Source organism: Balaenoptera ricei, chromosome 2 (genome assembly GCF_028023285.1).
Source record: "Balaenoptera ricei isolate mBalRic1 chromosome 2, mBalRic1.hap2, whole genome shotgun sequence".
In the NCBI taxonomy this organism is placed as follows: Eukaryota; Metazoa; Chordata; class Mammalia; order Artiodactyla; family Balaenopteridae; genus Balaenoptera; species Balaenoptera ricei.
Genome location: NC_082640.1, coordinates 8,633,315 through 8,660,258, shown reverse-complemented (window position 1 = coordinate 8,660,258; position 26,944 = coordinate 8,633,315). Strand labels below are relative to the sequence as shown.

Sequence of the window (26,944 nt, the reverse complement as noted above, 5' to 3'; positions counted from 1 at the left end):
TTCAGAGTATCCATCAGTTCCTTGAAATATTATAAAAAATTTTGCATGTATGTATACATGTGACCCCTCTTCCCCTCCTCCTGTTGATGATATTATTAAAGGAACCTTTGGGGCTTCCCTGGTGGCACACTGGTTAAGAATCCGCCTGCCAATGCAGGGGACACGGGTTCGAGCCCTGGTCCGGGAAGATCCCACATGCCGCAGAGCAGCTAAGCCCGTGCACCGCAACTACTGAGCCTGCGCTCTAGAGCCCACGAGCCACAACTACTGAGCCCGTGTGCCACAACTAAAGCCCGCGTGTCTAGAGCCCGTGCTCTGCAACAAGAGAAGCCACTGCAATGAGAAACCCACGCACCGCAACAAAGAGTAGCCCCCTCTCGCTGCAACTAGAGAAAGCCCGCACGCAGCAATGAAGACCCAACGCAGCCAAAAATAAATAAATAAATATATTTAAAAAAAAAAAGGGATCTTTGACAAAAAGGTCAAGAACCAGTCATTTCTGGGCTGGTGAAAATCTCTGTGCCCATTTATCCCTACCACCAGTCAGCTGTTCCAGTTCTAAACCTGTTTCATTTATTCAGGTTTTTGAACTTGCCTTTCTTCACACTTGTTCCTCGCTTTGCTTGCACGGTCTTCTATAATCCTCTCCAACGCCTCTTTCTTTAGTGGTCATTTAGGAGCCTTTCATGGTTTTTTTTGATATAGTCAGAAAACAGTGTGGTAGGGAGTTTGTCATGTTGATACCATGTTTTGACATCTGCAGAGAAGATTTATTTTCCTCAGCATTTCACTGTGAAAAATGTTAAATGTACCGAAAACTCAAAAGAATTGTGCAGTGAACACCCATACGCCTACCATCTAGATATTGCGATTAAACCTGCGATTAATATTTTAATATATTTGTTTTATCATGTAACTGTCCGTCTCTCCATCATTGTGTATCCATTCATCAATCCACCTAGCAATGCAGAAACTACTTTTACCTCAGAATAGTAAAACAGGCAGAACATTTTAGGATAGTGGAAGGCTGCTTCTCCACAGTTGACAAGAGGCAGTCACAAGCTAAGTCATTACTGTTTCACCTACCACAGATGAACCATAAAAGGCTGGGAAACCACTTGGAATGACCAAAGGTGAGGCGGCTCTTGTGGAACAGCAAATCCATAGACACGTGTTTTCCAGCTGCAGACAGGGTCATGAAGACAATGTACTGATCTTTATGCATTTCAGATTAATTTACAGACATGGATACACTTTACCCCTAAAATGTAGTGTAACATAATTGCCAAAATATAATATGGCATGTATATCATTGACTAGTGTTCAGTGTTTGTTTATACTTTTTTTGGTATGTCAGCAAAATTTTATGTATGAAGAAATACACAAATCATAAGTGTACCATTCAGTGAATTTTGACAAATGCATATGCTTGTGTATCCCAGTCTATATCAAGATACAGACTCTTACCCTCATTCCACCTTCCAGTCAGCCCCTCCCCCCAGAAGAAACTGCTGTACTGATATCTTTCCACTGTCCCTTGGTTTTGCCAGCCCTATAACTTCACATAAATGGGATCATACTATGTACTCTTATATGACCCACTTGTTTAATCTGAATAATGTTTTGAATTTTATTCATGTTGTTGCATGTATCAGTTGTTTACTCCTTTTATTGCTGAGAAGTATTCCGTTATACAAATAGACCCAGTTTGTTAATCTGTTCTTCTGATAATGGGCAGCTGGGCTGTTTGCAGGATTTAGCAATTATGAATAAATCTGCTGTGGACCCTCTTGTGCAAGTATCATGTTTTCATTGCTCTTAGGAAAATGCTAGGGAGTGGAATTGCTATGTCATGGTGTATGTTATGGGTTTAGTTTTATAGAAATCCACCAGACCTTTTTCCAAAGTGGTTGGACCGTGTCACATCTCCACTAGCAAAGTAAAAGGGTTCAGATCTTTACATTGTGTCAACAGTTTGTGTTGTCAGTCTTTAGTTTCAGCCATTCTGGTGTATGTAATAAGCCAACTTACCAATTTTTCATGGTGATTGTTGACCGTATCCTATCTAGGAATATAAAATAGTATAACCTGTTGGAAAACAGTTTGGTAATGTCTTAAAAAGAAAACATAGGCCTGCTACGTGATCGAGCTATTCCACTCCTAGACATTTACTCAGGAGAGTAAGATTTTTTTTTTTTTAATTAATTAATTAATTCTTGGCTGCGTTGTGTCTTCGTTGCTGCGTGCAGGCTTTTCTCTAGTTGTGGCGAGCGGGGGCTACTCTTCGTGCGGTGCTTGGGCTTCTCATTGCGGTGACTTCTTATTGCGGAGCACGGGCTCTAGGTGCACGGGCTTCAAGTAGTTGTGGCACGCGGGCTTCAGTAGTTGTGGCTCGTGGGCTTCAGTAGTTGTGGCTCGTGGGCTTCAGTAGTTGTGGCTTGTGGGCTCTAGAGCGCAGGCTCAGTAGTTGTGGCGCGTGGGCTTAGTTGCTCCACAGTGTGTGGGATCTTCCCGGACCAGGGATCGAACCCATGTCTCTTGCATTGGCAGGCGGATTCTTAACCACTGCACCACCAGAGAAGCCCAAGATACTCTTATTATAAAAGCTAAAAGCTTTATGGTTTCATCTTTGATAAAAAACAGTTAAAAATTTTTTTGAATCAGTTTCTTTGTATGATGGGAGGTAGGGGTGTGGTTTATTGTTTTCCATGTGATTATCCATTTGTTCCAGCACCATGTATTGAAAATATTTTTCTTTTCCCTTTGGTTGCTTTTGGCATCATCAAAAATCAGTAATAGTTTAACTGTGGCTCCGTTCTGGGTGCTCTGCTCCCTTGTCCTAATCTGTTTGTTGATCCTTATGCCCGTGCCACACTGTCTTGATTGCTGTCGCAGTCTGGTGAGTTGTAATGTCAGGCAGTGTAAATGCTACCACTCTTTTTAATTTAATTTAATTTTTATTGAAGTATAGTTGCTGTACAATATTATATAAGTTACAGGTATACAATACGGTGATTCACAATTTTTAAAGGCTGTATTCCATTTATAGTTATTATAAAGTAATGGCTCTAGTCCCTGTGTTGTACAATACATCCTTGTAGCTTATTTTATACCTAATAATTTGTACCTTTTACTCCCCTCCCACTATATTGCCCTCCCCCTTCTCCTCTCTCCACTGGTAACCACTAGTTTGTTCTCTATTATATCTGTGAGTCTGTTTTTTTAAAATATTCACTAGTTTGTTGTACTTTTTAGATTCCACATACAAGTGATATCATACAGTAGTTGTCTTTCTCTGTCTGCTTCACTTAGCAAATGCCCTCCAAGTCCATCCATGTTGCTGCAAAAGGCAAAATTTTATTCTTTTTTGTGGCTGAGTAGTATTTCATCGTGTATATATACCACATCTTCTTTATCCATTCATTTGTTGATGGACACTTAGGTTGCTTCCATATTGTGCTATTTATTTTTTAAGCAGCTTTATTGAGGTATCATTGACACACAGTAAACCGCACATATTTAAAGTGTACAGTTCGGTGAGTTTTGCCATGTTTACACCTGGATGCTGTCACCACAGTGAAGAGAGTGAACGTGTTCATCTCACCCCAGAGTTTCCTTGTGCCCCTTTGTGATCCTGCTTTCCCGCCCCGCCTGTGCCCTACCCACCCCGCCCACAGACTACCACCGGTCTGCCTTCTGTTACTTTACATTAGTTTGCGTTTTGTAGAGTTTTATGTAAACAGAATTGTTCAGTATGTTCCTCTCTTATCTGCTTTCTTTCAATCAGCCTAATAATTTTGAGATTCATTTATGCATTTGTCTGTATCAAGACTTCATTATTTTTGTTACTGAGCAGTATTCCACCATTGTATGGGTATACCTCAATTTGTTTATTCATTAGCCTGTTGATGGGCATTCAGATTGTTTCCATTTTTTTGGCTCTTATGCTAAAGCTGCTTTGAACATTGATGTGCCGGTTTCTGTGTGGACGTACACTTTCATTCTCTTGAGTAAGTGCCTAGGAGTGCAGTGGTCGGATCATACAGTAAGTGTATTCTCTTGAGTAAGTGCCTAGGAGTGCAGTGGTCGGATCATACAGTAAGTGTCTGTTTAACTTTATTTTCTTGAAGACTTTGTAAGATTGGTGTTATTTCTTGCATACATTTTTACATAATTTTATATGTAATGATGTAAATATATATAATTATGAAGTACATAGAATTCACCTGTGCAGGGTAGATTTCGGTATAGTTTCCTATTTTGGATGGCATCACTGAGAAAACATACTGCCTGGCTCACAGGATCCCTTGACAGTTGACAGTTCTTTCACTTTGAAAATCACTGTGTCTCTTTAAATTGTGTTTGAGTGCCCAACCATTAGATTTATTACCTGAGACTCTTTAAGGCTTATTTCCATTCTTCAGCCAGAAACTGACCCTGCCGCGTGGTTCGTGGTCTCACACATACTGCTCTGCTTTGGATGTCCGGGCTGTGTATGTTAGCTCTCCAGTGTCTTTTTGTAGAACTCTTCATGATGTTTGTGTTTTATTTATATAAACACTGAAAACCTTAATCTGATTGAAGGAGTGATGCTTCTAGTTAATGAAATGGTGACAGTCACGTTGCCTGTGGTTTTTACATTTTGACTCTCCCTCATTAGCGTGGGCCGACGTTTCCGGTGATGGGGTAGAAAGACTTGTTCTCTTTAGACCTGCGAATCTCAGGTTTATAATCCAGACAGTACAGCTTGGCCAAAGTCCAAGAATAACATGTATGAAGCACCACCAGGAATTAGGTTCTGTCTTTAAAAGGAGAAGTGCTCTTTATGTATACCCTTTTCAACTCGTTTCTGAAATCTGCAGGAGTGAGAGGCCCAATGGAAAGGTCAGGTGCTTTAGGAGAGAACCCAAATAAATTTACTGTCAGTTCACATGCTGTCTTAAAATCCTTACCACCCACTTTCAGACTTGTGTTTGTAGGGTGCTGTTGTATATTCTGTCGTTAATTCAGCAAACTTAGAGTTCAAAATCTTTGAATATAGCCAGAAAGGAAACTAAATTTGTGAAATGAGTAAGCAAGTCCTAAAGTCTCATTGGGGCTCCATTTCTAGAGAGCTCTTTAACTTTGGGCAAGTTCTCTACCCTGCCTGACTTACCTATAAAGGGGGGTGTATTATTAATGCTTACATCCTACAATTTCAATTCTGTCATAAATGTATCCACCATACTTTGTATTTCAAAGTATGTTTTCAGTGTGCTTTATAAAATAATGTTTTATAATTAGATGTCACTGCTTAACTTGCTTTTCTTATATAAACTGCTCTTGTTTCTAAACAAAAAGTGTGCAGAGTGACATCTGAAACATGGTAGGGAACCTTTTGTTTTTGATAACCTTTTGTTGTCCTGAAGTGAGGGGTCACATAGTATGAAGCAAAATGTTTATATTTTTCTCACTAGGACTCTTTAAAATGAAAAGCAAATTAATTTTCAAAAATTAAATTTATTGTTAATAGGTAATGCATTCAAATGATTCAAAATTCAAAACATACTAAAGGGTGTACAATAAAAAGTTTCCTTTTTACCCATGTCCCGCAGCTGTACAGCTCACCTCCTCCAGAGCAGCTAACATTATCAATTTTGGGGTCTCCTAGAGTTATTTCATGCATATAAAAGCAAATGTGAAGAAGCAAATGTCTTTTCTCCTTTTTGAATACAAACGGTAGCATACTAGATTCAGTCTTCTGCACTTGCTTTTTTCATTTATAAAAATATAGAAACCACTTAATTAAAAAAAAAAACCCCTCCTTTAACAGAAACCGAGGAAACCCTGAAATTGAAACAATAAAAGAAAGAACTATAGCAACCAATATGAAAGTTACTGGAAAACAGTAAATAATAAAACAATAATTAGGGCAAATAATGCATTAATATGTTCTAATAAATTGGAAAATCAAAGTGAAATAAGTGACAAAAAAACAAGAAATAGAAAATCTGAACAAATCAGTAGGTAAGGAAGAAACAAGAAAGTTGTCTGACAGCCAAGAGAAGAAAGCAATTGAAGAAGGAGGGAATTAGCAGTTGACTTGAAGATCCTTTAGTTTTGCACCTTGGAAGTTAGTTATGACCTAAGGGGATTTTTCAGTGGAGCATTAAGAATGGACTCCCAGTTGTTGGGCAGCTGCAAAGAGAACTGGAGGTGAGGAAATGGAGACCGAATAGAGAAATGTTTTATTGTCCTTCTGCTGTAATTGGTACTTAGCATGATACGCAGCACAGAGTAACGAATTTTTCCTTTAAGGTTGCAGAGCCTTGAACATATGTAAGTGATGATCATTTGTGCCAACAGAGAAGGAAAAGGTGAAGATGCAGAAAATAAGATAGCTGACTATGAGAAAGGCAGGAGAAATTGAGATCTGGAAGACAGCTGGAAGGGGTTGGCCTTAGACAGGGCGAGGATTTCCTCTTCCATTCTGAGATGAAGAGGGGATTGGTGCTGGGAGGAGTTCGGAGTTCTTGTTTGCTGGCTTCCCTTTTCTCTGTAGAGTGGCTTAGTCATTTGCCGGAAATAAGGGGAGAAATAAAGGGCTTAGAGGTTTGAGAGAATGGAGAATGAATAATGATCAGTGTAGGCAATAGGAGAGAAAGTTGGGTAAATACACCAGGATCAGTGGGCAGCACTGGGACGCAAGTGGTTTCCCAGCATTTAAGAGCTAGGTGCAGGCGTGGGGAGTGCCAGCAAGTGGACTCTTGTAGGACAGAACACTTGTCGGTCTCAGGACCCCTTTACATTCTTAATTACTGATAGCTCCAGAGAGCTTTGTTTATGTAGAATGTATTTATTGATAATTACTCTATTAGAAATTAAAACTGGGATATTAAAAATGTATTTTTATATTCTCTGTAGAAGTACAGTAAAAAATCCATCATGTTAGTGTAAATAATACATTTTTACGGAAACTCTGTTTTCCAAAACAAAAGAAATTTACTGAGAAGAATGGCATGTTTTACATTTTGCAAATCTCTGGTATATTAGAAGATAGTTGGATTCTCCTGTTTCTTTTTTCAACCTGTTGCGATATGTTGTTTTTGTTCAAGTATGTGAAGAAAATTTATCCTGAAACAGAGAGGTAGTTGGAAAAGGGAGTATTTTAATAGCCTTTTCAGTAATTGTGGACGTTTTTCTTTGATACTACACCAAAACTGGGTAAGTGGTAAGTTTCTTAAAGATTAGCTAAGAGCTTAGATTCTGACGCATTATCAATAGACTTTTCGTGTATTAAAATCCATTGACCTGTTCTGCTCTAGATCTATTCTGATTTATCCTGGTCATAGATCTTTTGCCTGTGCATGATTTTGTAAACTCTTGCCTTTGTTAACATCATGAGTTTTTTCAACTTCGCTGAGTTATGCAGATCTTCTAAATGTTGATGTGTTTCATTGGACAATATTGAAAAAATTACATTTGTTAATGTCACCACTGATTTCATCAGAAAAGCCTTTAAGTATTGGGAAGCCATCAAGTTCACAGTGAGGGATACCACTTTTCTACCCTTCTGATTTTCGCTTGACAGGTGGAATTTTATCATAGGCAACAAATACTATCATTGTTTTCCTTTAGGTGACAGGTTTGCTTTGTTCAGTTTTGAGAAAATGTTTGCCAGATATGCAGGTCTGAATAATCAACCAGTTTGCTTTTCTTTGAGAGGACTATCCTACTCCATTATGTAGTGGAAGTGCTTCATATATTTCATTTCATTTTGTCATACCAAATATTAAAAGGCCATGTACTCAAGGGGTGAGAATTAGTAAAATTGTACTTTATCAAGATATTCTTAAGAGAAACTGGCTTTTTTATTTTCCTGCAAGTGCATGGTGGTGAAGAATACAGTGACCACTGGTACATAAACTTAGCCTTCATTTATGCTAAGGTTCCAGTAGTTTTCGTCACCATTGCTTTTGTACCATCAGTGCAGGATTGAGCACAGTGAAAAAGGGGTGGGCACATATATCTTAGTATTATTATGAAAATAAATTTTACCTTGTGGAACCTCTGAAAAGGTCTTAGGGACCCCCCAGAAGTCCACATTTTGAGAATTGATGTTCAAGGCTCAAGGTTTTGTTAGGTGTGTTCAATGGAATTGAGAGACAGTAGTAAAAGATACCATAGTTAAAGATTGGACCACGGCCTCTGGCCTGGAGGGTCCTTTTGCTTTCTTCCTACGTATCACCTCGTTCTGAGAGGCTGCCAGTACATGTTTGTCAGCAATGCACTTATTTGAAATATGACCAGTACATGCTACATAGTCAGAAGGAACAATTTACGATGCTGAAATGAGTTTTGGGAGTGAAGAACTGTAACTTGAATACTAGATCAGCACAAAGGATTTAAGGACCAGCGTTCTTAGTCCTGCTTCTGTTAACTCATGAGGCTCACTGAGTTCTGGGAAAGTCACCTGACCTTTCTAATTCTCAGGTTTCTCACCTCCACAGTGGGATTAGTATTAATTGCGCCCACCTTTCTTAGAGTAGTTTTGATGTTCGGGTGATACCATCAGTTCCTTACGCCGGGTAACATCTTCATTTTTATACCTGTAAAGCTGCGCTTGGGGTACAGCAGATAAGTCAGTAAATATTTATTGAGTTAATGAATGAACTTAAAAAAAAAAAAACTGTTATGAGCTGTTAGTTTTAAACATACACACAAATAGAGTTGTATAATGAATTCCTGTCTTTCCTCAACACATATACCTCTAGAAAATAAGACCATGTTTTTATAGAATTAAGATCACAACCAACAGAATTAAAATTGGGTCCTTAATACCATCAGATACTCCTCTCGTGTTCGAATATCCCCAATTGAATTAAAATAAATACATATATATGTTTTTACAGTTGGTTTATTCAAATCAAATCCACACAAAGTCCACTCATTACATTTGTTTATTATGACTCTTGGTTTCTTTTCATTGCAAACATTTTCCAGGTCCCCCACTTTTTTTAATGCATCAGCTTGTTGGAGAAACTGGGGCTAGTTTTGTAAAATGTGCTCATGTTTGATTGCTTCCCAGTGGTGTTTGGAGCTTTTTCCTCTATGCCTTACATTTCTAGTAAACTGGAAGTTAATTGTTTGATTAGATTCCGATTTAGATTTTTAGGGAGAACATTTCTAAGTGGTCTGCTGTGTACTTCCTACGTGTTTCACATAGGACGTACGTGGTATTGATGCCAAACTTGAGCAGTGGGTTCAAGTGTGGCAGCCTTATCTTTCCATTGTTCGCCGTCACACTTTCTTGTCATGGTTGTAGCATCCATTGATGATCACTGCCTGAGTGAGTGAGCTGTGGAGCTATGAGGTGCTAACTACATGTGTGGAGGTATTATTGAGGTACTATTTTGGTTACTACTAAAGTAGGGCAGTATCTTTATTTGAGCTAAGTCATCAATGACATGATATCTAAGAAGCATATAGTAACAAGCCTCCAAATTAGGGACTGTATTTTTTTACATTATAATTGACGTAAAATATTTCATTAGTTGAGGTGTTCAACATAGTGATTTGTTAGTTTTATACATTACAAAATGATCAAGGGACTGTATTTTTAACAGGATAATTTTATGCATAGCATGGAAAGAACTAACCTTTTTTTTCCCCTGCCACACTAGATTTAGAGTTTGTCTCTTAACAGCATGTCATATTAAAACAAATACCTTTGAACCATCTTTTTACTAAAGAGACTCTCCAGAACCATTCTGTGTCTCGATTATTATAAAAATTTGTTTAATACTAATACAATTGATCATTACAATAAGATTCCAGATGACAAAAAAGAATTTGGACACACCCTTGGAGCTCTCTTCGTAATGAGATTTAACATGTCAGCTGAAGCTACCATAATTTTGGTTTGATTGGTTCTGTTAGGAGAAAATAATTAAAGTACCTCATTTTACGTGGTTCATAATGAATCCATTTGTAGAAATTGAATTCAAACACTGGGAAACAAAAAAAAACAATGTGAACATTTGGAAAATGTGGGTGGTTTCTTCTTTGTGCTGTTGGATATGTCCGTCAAACTGATGCTGCAAGAGAAATACCTCATGTTTAGAACAGGGGCTGAGCACAGGTGGTGTGTTCAGGAAATCAGTATAATCTCCGTGAACCAAAAAACTTTACAATTCTTGAAAAACTTGCAATGTTGTTGACCAAGGGACATGAAATTTTACCCAAAGGCATTAACTTACTTCTTTCTTCAACAGGAAAATAAAAAATATTTCAAGCGTAGTGAACTTGCAAAAAAAGAAGAGGAAGCATATTTTGAAAGATGTGGCTACAAGGTATGAATGCCTGCTTTTATGTTAAATTTATATTTCTGAGTTTAAATTTATACAGCTGTTGTTAAAGTGTCAAAACGATTGATCTCTGTTCAATTTATTAATGTTATACATTAGCCTATAAATGAGAAGCCATCTGGAGAGGTATGAGTTTTTGTTTTTCTTTTTTCTTTCCTTTTTCTTTTTTTTAATCTTGAATTCAGGAAAATACATGCATGACTTTTGGCTTGGAATGGTTTGGCTTTTTGTGGACAGCATGAAGTGGCTTGAGATCAAAGCTTGAATTTTTTTCTTTTTAATTAAGTCCTGGATCTGATTCTGCCTCATTTTCATCACCATCACCACCACTCCTCTCCTCACCTCTCCCAATAAAAGTCCAGTTTTAAAGGATTCAAAAGATTTTATTCATTCAACAACAGTGGCATTAGCAGTGGTATTTTCCCTGCTTTCTCCTGAATATTTTAAGCCATTGTTTTTATGTTTGCAGTGTTAATAATCCCTTTTGGCCCTAAGTACCTCTGCCTGAGATACAGTGTCATTTTTTGTAATACGGTATCACATTTCAAACACTGCTTAGTCTATTGGATAGAAAATGTGATACTGAAATATTTGTTAGAAATAAATGAGTTGTCTGGAAGACTTTGTATACTTTTGAAGCATGACTAAAATTATCTTTGAGATTACCTAGCTAATAATGTATTGGGGTTTTTATTGGGAGGGGTTAAAGGTAACGAGGTGAAGTTGTGTTTAAATTATTTTATAAGAAGGCTAAATCTAGTTGAATAATTGTTTAAACAAAGTTCAGAGGTTCTATTGAAATAATTTTGACAAATCATAAATTTGAAATCGACTTTTTGCTTGTGAAACATCAATATAAAATAATACTCTTGTGCATGTAATGGAGAAAGTTCTGGAAATTAATTTTATCTGGCATAGCATTTCTAGAAAGAAGCATGAGGAATGAAAATGGTATGTATATGCGTTTGCTTTCTTTTGGTACTTTTGGGAGAGGGCAAGTGTTAAAAATGTAGTATTTCTGATAGGCTTCTAAAATATGAAAGTTTGTATTTTGATATTTTCCATAGGTACATTGATTTCATTTGCTTCTAGTTTAGGAAATTAAGATATGTTTTATGTAAATAACCATCAAATAGATATTCAGAAAGAAGAATTCTCATCTTTTGTTTGCCCAGCATTATCTAAACTCACACTTGAACTAGAATAAGAATCACTTAACCATGGGTTTTAGTCTGCTGACTTGTTGCTTTCCCAGATCCCTGAATTTGATTGTTTTCAACTTTCTGATAAGGTAGGAAAATAATTTAAACAGTGACGGTTTTGCTTTGTTTAGATTGCTTCCGTGATAACGGCAGTACTTTCTTGCTTATATAGAGGAAAGCACTGAAGCAAAATCATTACTGTAAAGGTACTGCTTGTAACGTTGAGTCCAGCTGACAGAATGTCTTAGATCTTTTCCTTAAAGCTATTCACTGCCATTCTATAATTGAAAATGCTTTTTATCCTGAGATTTTGGGAGCAATATCTGTTTTTATGCTTAAAAAGAAAGCACAGGGTTTTCTATCTAAAGCCTTTTTAATATTTCCTTCTTGGTAGTAATGAAAATGCAGCATGTGTTACTTTTATTCCTTTATAAAAACCAGTTACCGTTTTTTTTTAGGGCTTGATGCTGATTTGGTCTGTGAAAATATGAAAGTTTAGTTTTTTTACCTAAATTTTCTGTTACCACTGTTAACACTGATTAATATAATCTTTAACCTATAGAATCATAAATTATATCATTTTAACCATATAGCCTTTCTTAACTGAATGTGAGTTTTTCCTTAATGTTGATCTTTTTTGTGTTTTGATCTTCTTTTGGCATCTGAGATTTGTCTTATGGTTCAGATGGAAAACCATGTTTCAGTATCTTTTTTGCAGACCACACAGTGGGACTTATAAATTGCTGAACTCAGTTTTCGTAAACTGTGACTTGGGCAGCAGACTCAAGAAAATATATGAAGAAATTTTTTTCTCTGCAGGTTCATATGAGCAAGAATGTCCACTCTGTTCTTTGTGTACTATGAGTAGAGAGGTGCTGGTTTTCATTATTTTCCCACAAGGTTCGCAGCTCAGTTTGTGGGCAGGTTCTGTGTAGCGTCGGAAAGTTTTCTGCACGTCCAGCAGTGATTCCTGTGCACTTGGAAAAACACCTTTCAAAAATCAGGAGAGGAAAGAGCTGGAGCTTGAGGCTTCACAGGTTTTTGTTAGAGAGCAGTTCCCTTCTTTGGTCTTCATTTTAAACCCAGAGCAAGGATCAAATAACCCTGTAAGATGATTTTCTCAAAGAGGAGAAGAGCAAGCTGATTGTTTCTAAGAAGAAAGTAAAAATCTTGGAGTCTAGGGGGAAAATGAGTCTAAATTTCAGCCTTTTAAAGTTTTTGATTGTGGAAACCATTATACTTCTGTAGCAAGAATGCTGTCTCCTGGGTGCATGCTCTCTGCTTGGGTGTCCCTGAGCTCTCACAAGCATGTACATCAATTATGAGCTCTTTGCTCAGAGGAACATTTAGAAAACCTTCCATATTTAAAACATGTTTAATTTCAGTGAATACCTAATGTATAGAATGATAAATGTTAAACCATATTATATTTTAAAAGGAGAATTTCGTTACTTTTGGCTATTAATGTAGATACAGCCAAAAGAGGAGGACCAGAAACCATTAACTTCATCGAATCCAGTATTAGAACTTGAACTGGCAGAAGAAAAATTACCCATGACTCTTTCTAGGCAAGAGGTAAGTTTTTATATGAATGTTTTGTGGGAAAAAAAGAAAAATCTCCACAGCAGTTGCATTTATCTCTGGTTCTTTCCAATAACTTTTGTCATTATTTCCCATATAAAATGACTTAACTAGCCAGCTGCACAGTATTCTAGTTCAATTTTCTTCATGGGGTTCTAAATTAATCTCTGCTTTTCTTGGTACTGTTGTCGAATATCTTATGTCTTAAGTTGTTTTTAAAGAATGTATCATTCTGAACTTTAAAAACTAAACACATTCTAAGTAAGTATAATTAAATGCATATATTCTAAATAACTATACTTGATAAGTTGTCTAAATTATTTAAAATAGTATAAATTATGTATTAAGAGAAAGTAAGTTAGTGTTTTGTAACTTACTTCCTCTTAATACATCTTTCTAAGTCAAAATACAGAGATCTGTATGATTCTTTATGACTGCATAATTTCCCATATTTTAAAAACTACTTTATTATTTTTAAAATCAATTCTGTGCTAATGGTCATTTAGGTTGCCTCAGCATTTCCCTATTTTAGATCACACTAAGATGAATGCCCTCATACAGATGTCAGTGCATGTGTAATAATGTATGATTACTTTCCTTTGGAAAATTTTCTAGAAACATGATTTCTGGAGTCTGTTCTAAAGACTAAAGGCTATAGACATGCCTGAGGCTCTGGATACATACTACCAGAGAGCCCTGCAGACTTGTTATAGCAGTTCATGCCCTCAGCTGTAGTGTTTGCCCATACCCTGGTCAGTGTCAAGTATTAAATTCCTTCAGCAATAACACCAACAACAAAATTTTAAGACATTCCTGTGAGGAAAGCCTCTGCCTGTGCTCTGATTGGCCGCGCGCTGAGTCCAGCCTCGCCTTCCGACTTCCGCTCTCGCTCGTCGCAGAAGCAGCCAGGGTCTCCTCCGAGTCTCGCGCTTGAAGACCCCGCTTCGCCACGCATTTAAGCTGCCTCGTGGAAGCCGAAGCCGCACTTCCCGCGTAGCCCCTCCGGCCAGCCGGGCACCTCAGATGAGAACCGCGCCCAGGCCAGCGCCCGCAGCTCAGCCGCCCGCAGCGGCTCCACCGTCTGCCGTTGGCCCCCTGCTGCTGCTCCTCGGCGGCCAGGTCTGATGGCCCAGGTGGCGACCACTGCCGCCGGCCACACTCTGGGCCATGCCCCCCTCGTGGCTTCGGTGGAGGAAGAAATGCTGAGCCCCCAAGGCCTGACGTCGCTTACCGGGAGCCTCAGGGAACCCAGCCGGCACAGCAGCAGCAGAGTGGCCCGTGCTCTTTTGAGGTGCAACGGTTTTTGGAGTGTGCCCAGAACCAGGGCGACCTTAAGCTTTGTGAAGGTTTCAGTGAGGTGCTGAAACAGTGCAGATTGGCGAACGGGTTAGCTTAATCAAGAAGTTCCAGTTGAAGGCATGGAAAATCATCTCTCATGACCACGCTGATTTAGCGTTAAAAATATAATTGATAGTGAGGATATAAAGTGTGAAGCCACCAGTTAAACTGCTCCTCAATCATTAATAGCTTTTGTGCTTCAGGATTGCAGTGGAAGAGGGTATTCTCACCATATGGAAGCTCACTGAGATGATATTGAGTTTGGGGCTAGGCGGATGTTTGTGTGGCCTCTTAAACATGCTTTTGTTTGTGAATTAATTAGAATAAAGTGATTTTATTTCCAAAAAAAAAAGATATTCCTGTGAAAAAAGAATTCAGACTGTACACAGGGTACACAACGAAATTAACTTTGAGCAAAAGGAAACTCTCAGAGGAAAGGAGGGCTGATTCCAGAAGCTGTGTGTCAAAATTAGATGAAGGACTTTTGAATACTTGGCCTGAAACGAATATTTGAGATTTTTAAAAAGAGCCATTGACCACAGTTCTAATTTTGAAAAAGCATTGAATATTCTCTGTCGTTCATAAAGAAGAACTGAGATAACTGAGAGAGGTAGCTTTTCATTTATTTTGAGAAGCATAACATATCTGTCCAAAAATGGGATGGCTGTTTCATGAAGGGGTGTGACTTTTGTCATTTGTCAGACAGGGACCAGGAGAAGGTGTTTTTGAGGTCATTTCTGCATGGATTGGAGATAGCACTAGATGACCTCTTAAGTTTTTTTAATACCGAGTTTCAGTTAATCCAGTGGGAGCCCTGCCAGTGGTTTCTAAGCGTGATACTATTTATGTTCCCAGATAAAGTTCTTGGTATTTTTAAAATTACAACTTATTTTCTTAATTATAATTCTTGTTTGTCCTTTTTATGAAATACCACATGTATACAAAGAGTGTGTAAAACATGTGCGATATAGTGGATAATTACAAAACAAACACTTCTATGACGATGGCCGAAGTCAAGGAGGAGTATTATCAGCCCCTCAGAAGCCCTGCACGTCCCCCTCCCTCCATTTGTAACTCACGTTCTCTTCTGAGGGACTAGTTTTTGGTTTTAATGTAGTATTGCAGTGCCGACTCACGGCTATCTATGGTCATTGACTTATCGCTGACTCCAGGCTTGGTTTTATTTTATTTTTTTCTCTTTATAAATGTTATCACTCCCTCCCATCGTAATGTTTTTCTTATGTATTCTACTATACAGATTGGTCCTTTCTGAAACACTTGCCAAATGACCTAAACCATTAGGGTTATTTAAGGTGTGACAATAATTCAGTATATCTGTTAATGGAAACTAAAGAAAAAAGAAGTATAACTTACTTTTTGCATCTACTTTTCACTTACCAAAATAAGTGTTTGGTCTCCTAAAATAGGAATTACTATTACTAATGTCATAGGGAATTACTATTGTTGTTTGATGTATTTTTTTTAATAGGTTATCAGGAGATTAAGAGAAAGAGGAGAACCAATCAGACTCTTTGGAGAAACTGATTATGATGCTTTTCAACGTTTAAGAAAAATAGAGATCCTCACACCGGAAGTTAACAAGGTAAGAAGTCAGAACAAAGCTAGAAGAATGTCATTGTACCATATAAAGGAGAATAGTATGGACTTCGACAGAGCTCGACTAATTGCATTACTATAGAGAAAAAAGGAAAAATAAAGTTGCCAGATTACTGCTGCTGAATGTAAATTTTCTTTTTTTTTTTTTTTTTACTTTTGTGTGTGCGTGAGTTTATTTTTTTTACTTATTATTTTTCAGTATGTATTTATTTATTTATTTTTGGCTGTATCAGGTCTTACTTGCGGCACTCGAGGTCTAGTTGTGGTGCACGGGCTCAGTAGTTGCGGCGTGCGGGCTTAGTTGCCCCGTGACATGTGGGAATCTTAGTTCCCCTGCCAGGGATCGAACCTGTGTCCCCTGCATTGGAAGGTGGATTCTTAACCCCTGGACCACCAGGGAAGTCCCAGTTTTTCTTTAATTTTCTTTTAAAAAGCACACATCTTGGGCATGCAGTTAGTGCATTTTGACAAATACATGCAAGTGTGTAGCCACTACCCTTATGAAGATATAGAGTATTTTCATCACACACACATGAAAGTTCCCCAGCACTCCTTGGCCAGTTCCCGGGTTCATCTTCCTCCACTCCTGGGCAACCACCTTGTTAAATTCTATCCCCATCAGTGAATTTAGAGGATATGTCTGGCTTCTTTTGCTCAGTGTGATATTTTGTAGATTCATCCATGTTATTGTGGATGTTGGTAGTTTGTTCCTTTACATTGCTGATGATATTCAGCTATATGAATATATCAGAATATGTTTCTAGCTTTGGGCTGTTATGAATAAAACTGCTGTGAACATTCTTACACAGATCTTTTTTGGATCTGTGTTATTCCTCTTGGGTAAATATGTTTTTATCTCTCTGGTAAATGCTTAGAAGTGGAATTGCTGTATAGTAAGAGTAAATGTATGCCCAACTTTTTAGGAAATGCCAAATATTTCCAGTGTCTCATCAGTGTTTGTTATTGTTAGTCTTTTAAATTTTAACCATTCTCTTGTATTATGGTAGTATCTCATTGTGGTTCTATTCACAATTCCCTGATAACTAAAGATTATAAGCATCTTTTCATAGACTTATTGGCCATTCTTTCTCTATGCAGTGTGTCTTTTGTTCATGTTTCAGTTGGGTTGTTTGTCTTTTTATTTTTGAGTTATAGGAGTTCTTTATATGTATTCTGGATTCTTTGTCAGATATACAGATTCATGTTTTGTGTCTATTTTTTCCTAGTCTAGGCCTTACGTGTTCTCTTAATGGTGCCTTTTCATGGGCAGGACTTCCAAATTTTGATGAAGTTCGCTTTATGGTTATTGCTTTTGGTGTTTTGCTTAAGAAATCTTTGCTTACCCTAAGGTCTTAAAGAGATGGTATTTTCTTCTAAAACTTTAATAGTTATAGCTTTACTTTTAGGACTCTAATCTTGTTTTATGGTTCAGCTTATGGTCTGTCTTGGTGAATATTCCATGGACTCTTGAAAAGAGTATGTTTTATGCTTTGGATAAATGTCAATTACAGTGGTGGTGTTCAGATCTTCTGTGGCCTTATTAACTTACTTACTTGCTCATTCAGTGAGAGACAGGTGTGGTTATCTGTGGCTGTGTAACAAACCACCCCAAAACTTACAACTTAAAACAATTCATTATTATAAAATCTTTCTCAGTCATCTATGATGGTAACAAACCACCCTGAAACCTAGTAACCTAAGGTAATTTATCATTCTCTCTCACAGTTCTGTGGTTCGATTGGGCTAATTAAGCTGGGCAGTTTTTTGCTTGGCGTCTTGCATGTGATGCAGTCAGGTGAGGGCTGTGGCTGAGGTCATCTGAAGGCTCCCTGGACTGGCCTTCTAAGTTAGAATGCTGCCTTAAAGGTGCAGCTGCTTTGTACCAGGTGTCAGCATTTCCTGCCTTTTTAAGGCTGAGTAATACTCCACTGTATATATGGACCCCATTTTGTTTATCCATTCACCCTCGATGGACATGTAGGTTGCTTCTACCTTTTGGCTATTGTGAATAATCCTGCTATGGACACAAGTATATAAATATCTGCTCGAGTCCCTGCTTTCACTTCTTTTGCATATCTTCCCAGAAGTGGAATTGCTAGATCATATGGTGATTGTGTCTAACTTTTTTTTTTTTTTTTGCTTTTTTTAAAGCATAATGAATTTAAAATTTTTTCTTCATTTATATTATTAATGTGCACAGCAATTTTTCTTTATTTTCAGTCCTATCTAAACTTTCCTAACTTAAATTCTTGGAAAGAGTAAGTGGTTTTGTAACGCTTCATTTCACTGATATTTGTTTCTCTTCTATCTCCTGAGTCACTTTCCTGATCAAAAGGTAGTCTAAAATGCTAATGTGAACTATTCAGTTTTTGTTACCTGATTTAATTTTTCTACTGCTCATTTCATTACTTGAAAAATCTTCTAGCTTTTAATATTAATTTATTACAACCTGCTGAATTCTAATCTTATTCAAGCCTGTCCCAAATACTAGAGTTTCTTACGTACTTTTTAAAAACTGAGGTATAATTAACATATAACATTAATTTCAGGTGTACAGCATAATGATTTTATATGATCACAATAATCTAGTTAATATTCATCACCATACAGAGTTACAACAAAATTTTTTTTTCTTGTGATGAGGACTTTTTATTTAGAGATCTACTCTCTGAGTAACTTTGAAATATGCAATACAGTATTATTACCTTTAGTCACCATGCTGTACATTATATCCCTGTGATTTATTTATTTTATAAATAACTGGAGCAGTCTAAAAGTTCATAAATTTGAACACATTCTGAAGCTCTACATTTTTACTCCCCTCCCTCCACGTTTTATTTGTCTGATACCACATTTTACATCTTTTTGTCTTGTGTAGCCCTTAACTAATTATTGTAGTTAGAGTTGTTTTTACTACTTTTGTCTTTTAATCTTCATACTAGCTTTATGAGTGATTAATTCACTACTTTTACTATATATTTACCTTTACCAGTGAGATACATACTTTCATATGTTTTCTTGTTATTAATTAGTGCCGTTTCTTGCCAGCTTAAAGAAGTCCCTTTAACATTTCTTATAAGGCTGGTTTAGTGATGATGAACTCCTTTAGCTTTTGCTTCTCTGGACGCTGTTGCTCCTTCAATTCTGAATGATAATTCTTCCGGGTAGAGTGTTCTTGGAAGTTTGTTCTTTTAGCACTTTGACTATATTGTGCCACTCCCTCCTGGTCTGCAAAGTTTCTGCTGAAAAAATCTCTTGATAGTCTTATGGGGGAGCGGGGTTCCCTTGTACAAAACAAGCTGTTTTTCTCTTGCTGCTTTTAAGATGCTCTCCTTCTTTAACTTTGGTTTTTTTGTTTTTTTTAAATTGAAGTATAGTTGTTTTACAGTATTGTGTTAATTTCAGGTATAGAGCATAGTGATTCAGGTTTTTGCAGATTATATTCCATTATAGGTTATTACAAGATATTGGGTATAATTCCCTGTGCTATACAGTATATCCTTGTTGCTTATCTATTTTAAATATAATAGTTTGTATCTGTTACTCCTATACCCCTAATTTGTCCCTCTCTCCTTTCCTTCCCCCCTTGGTAACCACAAGTTTGTTTTCGATATCTGTCTCTTTCTGTTTTGCATATACTTTCATTTGTATTATTTTTTAGTTTCCACATATGGGTGATATCATACAGTATTTGTCTTTCTCTGTCTGACTTATTTCACTAAGCATAATACTCTCCAGGTCCATCCATGTTGTTGCAAATGGCAGAATTTCATTCTTTTTTTATGGCTGAGTAATATTCCTGTGTGTGTGTGTGTGTGTGTGTGTGTGTGTGTGTGTGTTTGTGTTTGTGTGTGTATGTGTGTCACATCTTCTTAATCCAGTCACCTGTTGGGCACTTGGGTTGCTTCCATGTCCTGGCTATCATAAATAGTGCTGCTGTGACCACTGGGGTGCATGTATCTTTTTGAATTTAGTATTTTCATTTTTTCTGGGTATATACCCAGGAGTGGGATTGCTGGATCATATGGTAGTTCTGTTTTTAGTTTAAGGAACCTGAATACTGTTTTCCGTAGTGGCTATCTCAATTTTCATTCCTACCAACAGTGTATGAGGGGTCCCTTTTCTCCACATCCTGTGCAACTTTTGTTTTGTAGACTTTTCGATGATTGCCACTCTGACAGGTGTGAGGTGATACCTCATTGTGGTTTTGATTTGCATTTCTCTAATGATTAGTGACGTGGAGCATGTTTTCATGTGCCTGTTAGCCATCTGCATGTCTTCTCTGGAGAAATGTCTGTTCAGGTCTTCTGACCATTTTTGGATTGGGTTGTTTTTTGATATTGAGTTGTATGAGCTGTTTGTATATTTTGGATATTAACCCATTGTGGGTCACATCATTTATAAATATTTTCTCCCATTCAGTAGGTTGCCTTTTTGTTTCATTGATGGTTTCCTTGCTGTGCAAAAGCTTTCAAGTTTAATCACGTCCCATTTGGTTTTGCTTTTATTTCTTTTGCCTTAAAGACTGATTAAAGAGAGTATTACTATGATTTATGTCAAAGGGTGCTCCGCCTGTGTTGTATTGTAGGAGTTGTCTTTAACTTTTGACATTTTAATTATAATGTATCTTGGTGTGGGTGTGTTTAACTTTTTCAGATACTGCCATACCGTTCTCCACAGCAGCTGTACCATTTTACATTTCCAGCAGTGCTCTAGGGTTCTGTTTCTCCATATCCTAGCCAAGTTGTTATTTTCTGTTTTCTGTTGATAATATTCATCCTAATGGTTGTGAAGTGGTATCTCTTTGTGGTTTGATTTGCATTTCCTTAATGACCATTGATGTTGAGCATCTTTTCATTTACGTACTGGCTGTTCGTATGTCATCTGTTAAAGTCCTTTGCCCATTTTAAATCAGGTTGTTTTCTGTTTTGTTAGTTAACTCTAAGAGTTTTATAGTTTTAGCTCTTACATTTAGGTCTTTGATCCATTTTAAGTTAATTTTTGTATGTGGTATATGCCAAGGGTCTAGCTTTAAGGCTTCCATTTTTACCAAGTGGTCACAAACTGGAAGTGAATAGAATATGGAATTTGCTGGTTTGTTAGAAACATAGTGAAATCCTAGGATATGGTTGAGACCCTGGTTTTATACTGTTGACATTTCCAAATGTTTTGGGAGTTCAAAGTATCAATAGTTGCAGTTGTTAGACATTTTCAGTGAACCAGAAAAATGGGATGGGGACCAGTGGAGACCTGGTCACTTTCACTAGGGCCTCATTAGAAAATTACAGCGTTAATGCCTATTTTTATTTGGATTTGTCACTCATATGTTTTATTTTTCTGACCATCAGATTACCTATTGTGTGTACATTCTTTTAAATTTAAATATGTTCATAAGAATTGACTTTGCATGGACAGTGGTGATAGCTGTATAATAAATTGAAATATTATTTGAGTTTCTTTGTGGAGAAAAAAGTGGATTATACTCATTATTAGAGAAGAAATCAGAAGTGAAACATCAGTGAAATTTCATACCAGATGTAACTTTTTACCTTTCCTCAGGGATTGAGGAATGATCTGAAAGCAGCTTTGGATAAGATTGATCAGCAGTACCTGAATGAACTTGTGGGTGGCCAGGAACCTGGAGAGGAAGACACCCAGAATGATTTGAAAGTTCATGAAGAAAACACCACAATTGAAGAGTTAGAGGTGATCCCTCCCCCACCTTCCCTGGTTCCCCGTCACGCCTTTCATTCCCTGCAGCAGGTGGTTGAGCTCCTCAGAATGTTCAGTTTACAGCGTGCTGGTGTCTTTGGTCACTACAAAGGCCCTTCTTCTATTTCGTGCCTTTTGTTTATTCACTCCCTTTTTTCTCATTTCCTATACACATTCCCCTACTTCCTGCCTTCAAAAGTATTCATTCTGATATGTTTGATGTGTATCCTTTGATTTGTTGATGGTCTTGTAGAACCAGTAGTGTTTTGTCTGCATGTGTTTTGATGTATACATACATGATATTTTACTGTGAAATTTTTCATTCTGTTCACTTTTTTTCCACTTAGAACTATGTTAAGTTCCATCCTTGATACCTTTTGTACATCTAAACCTTTGATTTTAACGTTGGTGTTAACATAGCATTTCATACACTGTGGCATTCACTGCCTTTTACTTTTCGTTCACCGTAATGACAGACAGTGAGATTGCTCCCAGCTCCCTGTTACCACAGACAGCTTTGTGACAAACAATCTTGCACATGAGACCCCTCTGGAGCAGGAGCAGGATTGCTTCTGATACATGTTTAACTTGTCTGAGTACTGCCAAATTGCTCTCTGTAACGGGTTTGCCAGTCTCCACCCTCCACCAGCACTGTGTGAGGGTCTTGTATCCCTGCACCCCTGCCAACCCTTGGCAGTATCTTGCTTTCTTATTTTTGCCAGTGTGTCGAATGTGGAGTGATATATGTAATCTTATTTAAAAGTTGTATTATCTAAATATCTAGCATGAGCAAAAATAACATGACTTAGTTTAAAGTTCTTAATGGTTAATAAAACATAGTTATTTTTTCTGTTACCTTTCGTTCCTGGCTCTTAACCCACATTGCATGCTGTGAGTGAGATTGTAGTTAAGGACGATGTCGTTTTTAATTATACCTCGACCCCCTAAATTTTACTGCAATAATTGGTGTGAGCAACCAGTTCTGGACATTTTTTTCCTTTTTCCTTCGTTTCAAACAACTTTGGAGATAGTCACATACTATACAATTTATCCATTTAATGTGTACAATTCAGTGGTTTTTAGTATATTCACAGGTCGCTACAACCATCATCACAATCTAGTTTTAGAGCATTTTGTTCCCCTAAAAAGAAACCCTATGTTCATTAGCAGTCACTCCCTTTACTCCCTCTTTGAGTCATAAAAGATAACATGCTCTCTAAATTTAAATGACAAATTGTCTTTTTTTTTTTTTTAATCTATCTAGAAATTCCATCAGGGTTTTAAATCAAAATTGGACCATACGTATATGTAATAAAGAGCCATGTTTAGTCTGGTGTTGGTAATGTATGTATGCCGCTGTTGTTCTTGACTGATGAACAGAAGCATTCTTTTTCTTCAGGCACTGGGAGAGTCTTTAGGAAAAGGTGATGATCATAAAGACATGGACATCATTACCAAATTCCTTAAGGTATGTAGTTTTTGGCTAGGAAAGGAGGACATGTTTTCTTTAGTTAAGAACTGGTCTTACTTTTTGTTTTTTTGTTTCTGTTTTTGTTTTTTTTTGGTTTTTCATTTTTGAATTGTTTAAGAGTTAAAGACTGGAAAGGAAAATCCTCCCTAAACATTTCTGCACGTACGGTGTTTATGATATTGCTATGTGCTTGGATATAGAGGTTAAACAAAGAAAATGTATATTTACTTTCTTCATAGCACTTGTAAGGCTGACTTATTAATGTAAATACACTGAAAAGAATCATAGCAGTGGAATGAACAAGAAGTTTTAAGGATTAAAAAATTTATTTTAAACACTCTGGGAAGGAGTGCAATAAGGAGAAGCTTTTCTGAGAGATGATGACAGTAAGGAATGGAAGGAGGTGGGAAGACGTTGACAGGGAAAAAAGCACTCGAGTAACCTTTCAAAGACTTGCGATTAGCTCATTCATTCTTCCCGGAATTCCTCTCTTCGGTGGTTTAGGTAGAGTATGTGCAAATCCCAGATTCCTTTTAACATTTATTCACAAATTATTTGTGTTCAGAACAAGAGATATAAATGCAAGAAATGCTTTTACTTGTATTTACCGTTTAAATACAACACAATTAGTCATCAGGATTCTCAATCCGTTGAGGATTTGGCATGGAATTAGCTAGGGCGTGGTGGGATCTAGCATGAACTAGAATTTCCTCTTTGAGTGACAGCCTCTCCCTATGTAGGACATGCATAGGTAACACCGCTAGGGGAGTATGGCCTCCTCAGCCTTCAGTGTTTACCTGCCTCTGGGAAGGATGCTCTTTGTGCAGTTTAACTCAGGGGGCACCTGGGTAGTTTTCGGGGGCAGGGTGGGGGCTGGTCATAGTTTCTTTTATTTTCGTTCGTTTTTTCCTTCCTTCTCCTTTGGTCAGGCACTTTAGAGGGAATTTTTAATTGAATTGTGGTCTCTACTGCAAAAGTAGAAAGTCCAAATACTACAACATCATCCTTGGAAGATTGATTAAATATCACAGCACATATGGCATTATGGCTGATGAGTCTAGGTAGGTTGAATTTTATGTAATAGAAATACAAGTAAAAGTTTATTTCTGACCATAATTCAAAAAGAGTCATGTACCAAAATGTTCATTGCAGCTCTATTTACAATAGCCAGGACATGGAAGCAACCTAAGTGTCCATCATCGGATGAATGGATAAAGAAGATGTGGCACATATATACAATGGAATATTACTCAGCCATAAAAAGAAACGAAATTGAGTTATTTGTAGTGAGGTGGATGGAGTTAGAGTCTGTCATACTGAGTGAAGTAAGTCAGAAAGAGAAAAACAAATACAGTATGGTAACACATATTTATGGAATCTAAGGAAAAAAAAAAAAAAGTCATGAAGAACCCAGTGGCAAGACGGGAATAAAGACACAGACTTACTAGAGAATGGACTTGAGGATATGGGGAGGGGGAAGGGTAAGCTGTGACAAAATGAGAGAGTGGCATGGACATATATACACTACCAAACATAAAATAGATAGCTAGTGGGAAGCAACCGCATAGCACAGGGAGATCAGCTCGGTGCTTTGTGACCACCTAGAGGGGTGGGATAGGGAGGGTGGGAGGGAGGGAGATGCAAGAGGGAAGAGATATGGGAACATATGTATATGTATAACTGATTCACTTTGTTATAAAGCAGAAACTAACACACCATTGTAAAGCAGTTATACTCCAGTAAAGATGTTAAAAAAAAAAAAAAAAAGTTCTGTCAAGCAGTTGCCTGTGAAATTTGATAGCTCTTTCAGGGGAAATGGATCGCATCTGAGCTGGGAGAGGTGTAGAATAGGGAAGTCTGTGACTTGCCAAAGGTACTACATTAAAACATACGTGACGCACTAAGCAGAGATAGTTCATTAGTTACATATTGGTTGATGTTTTAATCAGTCAAGACATTTACTCTAAGGCTGAGTGTATACTATTTTGTGCATCAGAGAACTTTTAAACTTACAGAACCACTGGGTGGCATTGTAGTCTAAATTTACCCTTTTTTCCACAGTTTCTTCTTGGTGTTTGGGCTAAGGAGCTGAATGCCAGAGAGGATTATGTGAAGCGCAGTGTACAGGGTAAACTGAACAGTGCTACTCAGAAACAGACGGAGTCCTATCTCAGACCCCTTTTCAGAAAGCTACGGAAAAGGGTGAGGTTTCGCAAAAAATGCTTTTGTTAACTGATTTTTAAAAAATAGAATATATAAAGTTAGAATAAATGCAGTCTGTAACTATACACTGTAGCTTCCAAAATTTAGTTACGCTTTTTTTTCTTTTCCAGAATCTTCCTGCCGATATTAAAGAATCCATAACAGATATCATTAAATTCATGTTGCAGAGGGAATATGTGAAGGTACATTACCATGCTGTGCATCAGAATTATGTTTATGAGCATACCTAGGTTGTGTACATAATATGTTCATCTCGTGTGGGAGTATTTTAATAGAAGATTTAAGAATAAATGTGAAATAGTAGTAAAAAAAAAAAACAACTTTCATTTTCTAATATATTGTCAGCTTTATTGTTAGGCATGAATAATAAAGTTTCAGACCACACTGTATTTTTTAGTCATTTTTAAGAAAGGTGTAAAGATTCTTCACAAACTGGATATAGGCAGCGTTCATTTCGTGAATGGGATTGAATTTCAAGGTTTTTAGATTGTTGATTATGGCTTGGAACAAATTTTCCCGTAGAAGCAATGTTACGTAGATTAGTTTCCCAGGCCAGCTATTAAAAACCTACTTAATCCATAATATAGCTGAACCGTTGTACTAATGATACAGTGGAATTTAACCGCCCTGTGTGCTGGTTTCTCTGAGAAAATGTTTTAAGTAAGGCTGCCAGAATTTCTCTCTCCCATTTCAGCACTGCAACAATAGCAAAGCCCAGGAGGGGAGACTCGTCCCCTGCTGCAGCGCCTTTATTCCTGAACGGGCTCTGCGGCCAGGTGGCGGGGAGAGAGCTCTGGTGTCCACGTGCTCCTTGGGTAGAGTTTAGAAAGGAGGTGGAAGGCCATCAGTCAGTGTGGCGAACAAGAAGAGAAGGGCCTCTTGCACCACTAATGGGATTGGAAGTGCACCCCTGCTCGTGGGCCATCAGCCGAGTGTGAGGAGGGAGGCTTCCAGTGGCTGTGCCTCCCAAGAGGGGAGAAGTGGGGGGGTCCGTGCAGCATCTCCAGTGACGGTTCCAGAGCCTCGCTGGGGCTCTGCCAGAAAAGTGGGGGTGCGTTGCTTATTCCTGTGCTCTGAGTGTCTGTCCTCAGAAGGGACTGTGGGTGATCCTGGGTGACTGGAGGTCTCCTTGATGAGAGCCTCATGCTAATGGGCCAAAGTAGTGTTTTTAATCCCTCTAGATGAGAGCCTGTTGGTTAGTCAAAGAAAGCGTTTCTGCTTTATGAGTTTTATTTTTGGATAGTTTCTATGAGTTGCCTGGAGCTTACCAGGGATGATTGCATTGGGATCGATGGATAAGGTCACCATCAGTGCAGAAGGAATTCACGGCACTTGCCTGCTAGAGGCGATGCCTTCCCTCTTGTTACTTTTCTCATTCTCGCATATGAGAAGCTGGTGAAAGTTTATTTTATATAAAGTACAGAAAGAACTAAAACTTAATATTAGGACAGTCT

General features: G+C 37.7%; 1 protein-coding gene and 1 pseudogene across 2 annotated transcripts in view; both read left to right on the top strand.

Annotated features, from left to right (window-relative positions):
* PRPF18 (pre-mRNA processing factor 18) overlaps positions 1 to 26,944 on the top strand; it is a 51,118-nt gene that overhangs the window by 3,799 nt on the left and 20,375 nt on the right. Inside the window, exons 2-9 of one of the 2 annotated variants that reach the window (XM_059910421.1) lie at positions 10,254 to 10,331; positions 10,446 to 10,472; positions 13,019 to 13,123; positions 15,957 to 16,070; positions 21,644 to 21,790; positions 23,196 to 23,264; positions 25,329 to 25,469; positions 25,601 to 25,672. In XM_059910421.1, coding sequence (XP_059766404.1) covers positions 10,254 to 10,331; positions 10,446 to 10,472; positions 13,019 to 13,123; positions 15,957 to 16,070; positions 21,644 to 21,790; positions 23,196 to 23,264; positions 25,329 to 25,469; positions 25,601 to 25,672 — 753 coding nt within the window. The remainder of the gene's footprint in view (positions 1 to 10,253; positions 10,332 to 10,445; positions 10,473 to 13,018; positions 13,124 to 15,956; positions 16,071 to 21,643; positions 21,791 to 23,195; positions 23,265 to 25,328; positions 25,470 to 25,600; positions 25,673 to 26,944) is intronic. The other variant, XM_059910426.1, reaches the window with a different exon arrangement.
* LOC132360790 (coiled-coil-helix-coiled-coil-helix domain-containing protein 2-like) lies at positions 13,849 to 14,819 on the top strand (annotated as a pseudogene).